The sequence below is a fragment of the Neltuma alba genome, unplaced genomic scaffold (assembly GCF_004799145.2).
Source record: "Neltuma alba isolate B1F8T4 unplaced genomic scaffold, ASM479914v2 tig00011718_pilon, whole genome shotgun sequence".
NCBI classification, from domain to species: domain Eukaryota; kingdom Viridiplantae; phylum Streptophyta; class Magnoliopsida; order Fabales; family Fabaceae; genus Neltuma; species Neltuma alba.
In genome coordinates, this window is record NW_021636350.1 from 1 (window position 1) to 7,891 (window position 7,891).

Here is a 7,891-nt window from a genome sequence, read left to right on the forward strand (position 1 = left end):
TGTAGGCTAGCTCAGTTTCAGTAACGGAGCTTCATTTTAGAGTTGGACATTAATTTTCACTTCACTTTTCCGTATTTGAAAAGAAGGGGTCGTAGTGTTCTCATTCTCAATGCCTCAACACAATTGCTCCCCATAGTTCAATGTAGTTTGAGCATTTAGCATCGTGATCAATATTTCTCAGGGACTTGATATAATTTCATTCAATAACTGAGACAAGCAATAGGTAAATAAATAAAGTAGTAAATACTTAGTTATGTGATTAGATGAGAGAGTTCAATGACCACGTCAGTGACACAGACTACGGAAACAAAGAACAAAAGGAAAGCTTCCCAGTAAAATCCAGGACAGCGGTGACCTATTTAGAGAAGAAAATATTAGAAGCTACGAAAGAGGAAGAGGCCACATAGTCCTCCTTAACAGGAGCATGAATGAAAAACGAGGGCTCAAATCCTTAAATTATGATGTAGGTAAACCTTCTGCAAACTTGATTCCACTCAGACATTTCCTTACACATTTCTCAAATGAATCTAACCCACCATTAAAATGTTCTGCAGCTTTTGACTTTACCGAAATACTTGTAGTTATGGAATGCACATCATGATAACTCATGCAGGAAGGGCTGTATCTAAGTAAAGATCAAAGGTTCAACAGCCATAGTGTACCAAAACAAAAACCATAATATACTTGTCCCGTATAAACCTTTAATTCTAATGATTTCTCCTTCCCATTAAGAACAAGGTCAGAGAATCATATGCTAAATGCTATATTATTAAATTAATATGTGCCAAATCAAAGAAACAAGCGGGAAATCAAGATGAAATTACCAGCCGTAATCCAGGAGGCAAAAGGTGCCCATCCCGGGCCAGCAAGTTTGGCACTCCAGTAGTATAACCCACCCGAAGTCGGGTAAGATGAGCAAATTTCAGCCATGGACAACCCAACTAACATGGTGAAAGCACTAGCTACAAACCAACCATACACGACAGACACAGGACCACCATAGTTCAGCCCATTGTTGTAGAGAGTTGTGATACCAGTGAGCACTGATATGATAGAAAACGAAAACGCAAAATTTGAAAGGACCCTGCAATTGCCAGACAGAAGAAAGAAGGAAAAGCAGAACGTAATCCATAACCATCCCATGAATCCAACCCTTGATCAAAACTGAGTTGGAAGTCAACAACAGCACAGAGAGGAATGAGAAAACTTTACGATAGATCACGCTTGAGCTCTTGTTTGTAGCCGAGCTCATGAAGACGGGCATGGCCAGAATCAAGTGAAGCACCACCATTTCCATCTCCATGAGATGGGAGTACCATCTTGACCTCGCCTTCTTAGAAGCGAGGAACCTGAGAAAGAGGCTAGTCTTTTGGCTTGTTCCAGCGTAGATGATGAAACTCTTCGATCAAAACGACTTGGGGAGAGAGAGGAGGGACCAACTTGTTAAGCTATGTTTTTAACCAGCCGAGGTCTCTATTTGTCAACAAAGATGGCATTTTTTTTCCGTTTTTTTTCTCCAACCAGCCACAAAAAGAACCTTTGTTATTTTCTACGCTTCTTTCATTGACCACTCTTCAGTATATATCTGAACTCTTATATGGTCGAATTCACAACCCGCTCATTTGAAGGTTCCATGGTGTCATTAAACTAGTAGGCCTTTGGCAACACTATGAAAAGATTGACAAGCATATATTCCAAGTCATTCTTTATCAAGATTGCATCTTCTTTTTAATTTGATTAGGTGGAGGTAGCAATTGCAATTCTGCATGTGAACGTGTCTGTCTTACAACCGAAGTAACCAGTCAAATTTGAAATTTGTCTTTTTAAAAGAAAATACCAGTCACAGTTTAAAATACAGACTTTACATTAGGATTATGGTGCAACCAGCATCAATTATTTTCTGCGTGCATACAATGGTATATTTAGCGGACTGAAATATTTTTTTGTTTTTACCTTAGTGTTAAATGCACCAAAAAATATTTTAAATATTGAATGCACCTCAAAAAATATTTTAAGACGCTGGAAGCGCCAAACAATAATTCACAGTACTAGATGCATTTGAAAAAATAAAGTGTGTAATACATCACAAAATACTTTAAAGTGTTGGATACATCTTGAAAAAAAAATAGTTTCAGGTGCACCTTAGTCCTATTAAAACTTCAAAATTATTTTGGAATCCTCTAAAACTATACATTTAAGATGTTGTAAAAAGATGTTAATTCATAAATCATAGTTGTAAGTTATTTTTCTAAATTTAGATATTTTAAATGTTTTCAAAGAAACAATAAAAGCATAGAGATTGATGAGCAATCAACCACTACGATATTGTAGTGTTGTGATTGTTTCTATGTAGCTAGCTGGCTTTCTTGAGCAAAGAACCTCTCTGTGCCTCTTAATTAAATGTGAAACGGACGGCGTGGATCTTCACTGAATAAGATTTTTTTTAATCGAGCATGCGTTGACGATGACAATTAAAAATTCTAAAACAACATATTTGGAAATCTTTTCCTTCAAACCATGATGTGAACCAATATAATTTTTTAAGTGCGCATCAGTGAACATATAATGATTAATTCTCTATTCGTGGGCGCAAAAATGACTATTCTCTATTCTTTTACTGAAAATATCTTATGACTTAAACCCAGAAATATTATGCTAATATACATACCCGACTCATAATAGAATATTTTAAAAAAAGTGACGCAACAATAATTAAAACAAACAATGCAAAATCTTCCATGATAAATTGGATTTTTTTTGGGGCCAAAATATGATAAATTGGATTAAGAACTTACAAACTATGCTAAATCTGTTTGTCATCGTTAGTAGTGAAGGGAGGGGATTACTGGGGCCTGTATCCCCAGGTTAATTTTGTATAAATAATGTATCCATTGTTATAGTCCCTAAAATTTAAATTAATTATAAGAATAATATCTTATCAGTCCCTATTTAATCGAATTTTGATTCTAATCTTTATAATTTTAAATTGTTGGGTTTGGTGACTATAGTTGTATAATTTTTTAATTTGAGTTTAATGAGTGGTTTCTTTTTGTTTTTAATAAGTTTTGGTTTTGATTACTAGATTTAAATTAATATTAAACCCTTATGAAACAATAAAATCAAAACTAAAAATGAATTAAAGAGGTTCCTTCCCCGTCTTCAAACTCCTATTCATATTTTTCTCTAGAACAAGATTCATTTTAAATCATATTTAAGGGATTTCTTGATTCTGGCCCAAAAAGCAATGTCACTTGATCATTACCAAATTGATTACAATGTCTTTCTATCTGTGAGATCCCACCAAAGCGCTTTTTACTTCTAATAAGGTTGGATAGAATCCAAACCATGATTTCAGAAGTGCTTTACGGATCGAAGTAAATATGTGGAGGAGATTATCTCGTTTTACGGAAAGTGCTTCTAAAACCACGGTTTGGGGATACCCAAACAGTAAGCTATAAACTAGATCAATGATATAATCCCTCATTCTGTGTATATACAAAATTATGAGTGGGTCGGCCCCTTTATGGAATCGTTGGGGGGATTAGAAATATTCAAAAATACTTTTAAAAAGTATTTTCTCAACAAGGAAAACTCTTCTATATTTTTACTTCATATACCATAAAATCATTTTTAAAATCATAATTTGGTTTCTACCCAAACACCTCCTTAGTCCAAGACTCCAAAGGAAAAGACAGAAGTGCCCCTATCGTAATAAGCAAAAATTTACTCCTCTGGTCCTATTTATAACTAAGAAAAACCTCAAATTTTATTAACTTTTATTTAAAATTCAATAACTTTCTAATTTTATCCTTATTTAATATATTACACTTCTCATATAAATAAGATCAACACAATAATAAATGAAGTGTAAATTTATATACTTATACAAAAAATTTCTCTCTCTAGCCCATAAATAGAACTAAAAAATGTCTTTTTTCTCTATTCTATAAATAAGACCAAAAGACTATAAGCTTTGGTGCAATCCTACAACTTTAAATGGCCCACACCTAGTGTTTTTTTTTTGGAGAATTACAATGAGATTTTTTAAAAAATTATCACTAAGTTTTAATGATAAGTAAATAATTGTTATCTGTTACTTCAAAATCTGGCATTGCAAACTATTATATTGTTATTGAAACTTTTTAGTAATTTTTTTTATTTCATAGCAATTCTCTCTATTTTCTTATGAGACTTATGCTTTTCTTTTTTCTCATATATTTCCTTCTAATTATCATGTTATAATAAAACTCTTCTCATATACTTATCTCACATTTATAAATTATAATTGAAAAACTATTTTGGAAGCTCCTCCTGGGATTCCAAACAACCCTTACTTGACACTCCTCCTCATAAGAGAGGTTGAGGCCTTATAAATCTAATAATACTAAATATTATACTTGGTTATTAATATAAGAGCTAGTTGACTAATTTAAATAAATTAATAAAATAATTAGGTTAGTTACTTGTAATAAATATGTATTGTTTTTTCATAAAATATTCTTACGAATCAAATATATTGATTATAGTTATTATTTGATGAAATATTTAACATTTGCAACTACTTCAAGAATTATTTTAAAAAAATGAATAATTACAAGAGACAAAATATATTAAAATCTTATATTTAGAATCAAAATAAAAGTCAAACTAACTCTTAAGAATTTTAAAAAAAAGTGACGCAACAGTAATTAAAGCAAACAATGCAAAATCTTCTATGATAAATTGGATTTTTTTTTGGGGCCAAAATATGATAAATTGAATTAAGAACTTACAAACTATGCTAAATTTGTTTGTTATCGTTAGTAGGGAAGGGAGGGGATTACTGGGGCCTATATCCCCAAGATTAATTTTGTATAAATAATGTATCCATTGTTATAGTTCCTAAAATTTAAATTAATTATAAGAATAATATCATTATCAGTCCCTATTTAATCGAATTTTGACTCTAATCTTTATAATTTTAAATTGTTGGGTTTGGTGACTATAGTTTTATAATTTTATAATTTGAGTTTAATGAGTGGTTTCTTTATTTTTAATAAGTTTTGGTTTTGATTACTAGATTTAAATTAATACTAAACCCTTATGAAACAATAAAATCAAAACTAAAATGAATTAAAGAGGTTCCTTCCCCTTCTTCAAACTCCTATTCATATTTTTCTCCAGAACAATATTCATTTTAGGAAAAAAAAACAGAAAAATGCTACTTGAACTTCATAATCCCAAAATGGTTTGCTGAAGTTGAGAAATCTCAATTTGGTCTCAAAAGACCAAATTGGGATTATCATGTTAAAAAAAAGACTAAATTGCTCTTCATTTTAAATATTGTTTTTAAAATATCACAGTCCCTACTGGCTGGCCGGTCGCCAAAGCTCCAGCGGCGGTAGTCACCGAAGCTTCGTCAATAAAAAAATTTTTTGAAAATTTTTACAACTTTAGTATAACAGTTAACAACTTTTGTAATGTTATTAACAATTTCAGTATAGTAATTAACAACAAGTTTTTTGGAAAATTCAACAAGCTCCGGTGACTGGAAACAATTTTTTTAAAATTTTTACAACTTCAATATAATCGTTAATAACTCTTGTAACGCTATTAACAACTTCAGTATATCAGTTAACAATAGATTTTTCGAAAAATTTAACAATTAGTCGCCGAAGCTCTGATGGAGGAAAACAATTTTTTTGAAAATTTTTACAACTTTAATATAACGGTTAACAACTTTTGTAACCCTATTAACAACTTCAATATAGCGGTTAACAACAGGGTTTTGAGTTTGTTAACAGTATTACTGAAATTATAAAAATGCCACTTTTTGAATTTTTAAAAAACCTGTTGTTAACTACTATATCTAAGTTGTTAATAGAGTTATAAAAGTTGTTAGCTGTTATATTGAAGTTGTAAAAATTGTATAAAAAACATAATTGTTAAAGTTATAAAAATACCATTTTTTGAATTTTTAAAAAACTTGTTGTTAAATGCTATACCGAAATTGTTAATAGAGTTATGAAACTTATTAACGACATTACTGAAGTTGTTAAAATGGTACTTTTTGAATTTTTTAAAAAACTTGTTGTTAACTGCTATGCTAAAGTTGTTAATAATATTACAAAAAGTTATTAACGATTATACTGAAGTTGTAAAAATTTTTTAAAAAAAAAGTAGTTGCTAAAGTGGTAAAAATGCCTTTTTTTTTAATTTTTAAGAAAACGTGTTGTGAAATACTATACCGAAGTTGTTAATAGAGTTACAGAACTTGTTAACAACAATATTGAAGTTGTAAAATTACTACTTTTTGAATTTCTCGAAAACCTGTTGTTAATAACATTACAAAAGTTGTTAACCGTTATATTAATATTGTAAAAATTTCAAAAAAAATTGTTTCCAGCCATTGGAGCTCCAGCGATCAATTGTTGAATTTCTCAAAAAACCTATAGTTAACTGCTATATTGAAGTTGTTAATAACATCACAAAAGTTGTTAACTGGTATACTGAAGTTGTAAAAATTTTCAATTTCAGTATAACGTTAATAATTACATTTTTCTTAAAAAATTTACAATTTCAATATAACAATTAACAACTTCGATATAGCACTTAACAATAGGTTTTTTAGAAAATTCAAAAAGTGACATTTTTATAATTTTAGTAATGTCATTAACAAACTCAAAAACCTAGTGTTAACCGTTATATTGAAGTTGTTAATATGGTTATAAAAGTTGTTAACCGTTATACTAAGTTGTAAAAATTTTCAAAAAAAATTGTTTTCCTCCGCTGGAGCTCCGACAACCAATTGTTGAATTTTTCAAAAAATCTATTGTTAATTGATATATTAAAGTTGTTAATAGTATTACAAAAGTTGTTAACGGTTATATTGAAGTTGTAAAAATTTTCAAAAAAATTGTTTCCAATTGCTAGAGCTTGTTGAATTTCTCAAAAAATTTGTTGTTAACTGCTATACTAAAATTGTTAATAGTATTACAAAAATTGTTAACCATTATATAAATTGTAAAAATTTTCAAAAAAAAAAAACTTCCAACCGACAAAGTTCCGTGACCAATTGTCGACCGATCGTTAGAGCTCCGGCGACTTCCGCCGCCAGAGCTTCGATGACCGGCTGGCCAGTGGAGCTGTGATATTTTAAAAATAATATTTAAAATGAAGGACAATTTGGTCTTTTCTTTTAACATGATAATTCCAATTTGACCAAATTGGGATTTTCAAATTTAACAGACAGACCATTTAGGGATTATGATTTTTATTGTCTTTTTCTCTTCATTTTAAATCATATTTAAGGGATTTCTTGATTCTGGCCAAAACACCAGTGTCACTTGATGATTACCAAATTGACTACAATCTCTTTCTGCCTGTGAGATCCCACCAAAGCGATTTTTACTTCTAATAGGCTATAAACTAGATCAATGATATTAATCCTTCATTCTGTGCATATATAAAAATTATGAGGGGGCAGCCCCTTTATGGAATCGTTGAGGGGATTGGAAATATTCAAAAATAATTTTCAAAGTATTTTTTTCAAATCAAGACAAACTCTTTCATATATTTACTTTATATACTATACAATCACTTTTAAAACAATAATTTGGTTTCTACCCAAACACCTTCTTAGTTCAAGACTCCAAGGGGAAAAGACAGAAGTGTCCCTACCGTAATCAGCAAAAATTTACTCCTCTGGTCCTATTTATAACTAAGAAAAACCTCAAATTTTATTAACTTTTATTTAAAATTCAACAACTTTCTAATTTTATTTTTATTTAATATATTACACTTCTCATATAAATAAGATCAACACAATAATAAATGAAGCGTAAAATTATATACCTATACAAAAAATTTCTCTCACTAGCCTATAAATAGAACTAAAAAAAGTCTCATTTTT

At 30.0% G+C, this 7,891-nt stretch overlaps 1 protein-coding gene across 1 annotated transcript; it reads right to left on the minus strand.

Annotated features, from left to right (window-relative positions):
- Window positions 1-824: 824 nt before the first annotated feature.
- Window positions 825-1,441, minus strand: LOC114717216 (amino-acid permease BAT1 homolog; the record flags this gene model as incomplete). The annotated part of the gene is made up of 2 exons (XM_028902311.1): window positions 1,213-1,441; window positions 825-1,084 (listed from the first exon to the last, which is right to left on the minus strand). Coding segments are annotated over exons 1-2 (367 nt in total), but the record flags the coding sequence as incomplete, so codon positions are not given.
- Between the last annotated feature and the right edge of the window lie 6,450 nt (window positions 1,442-7,891).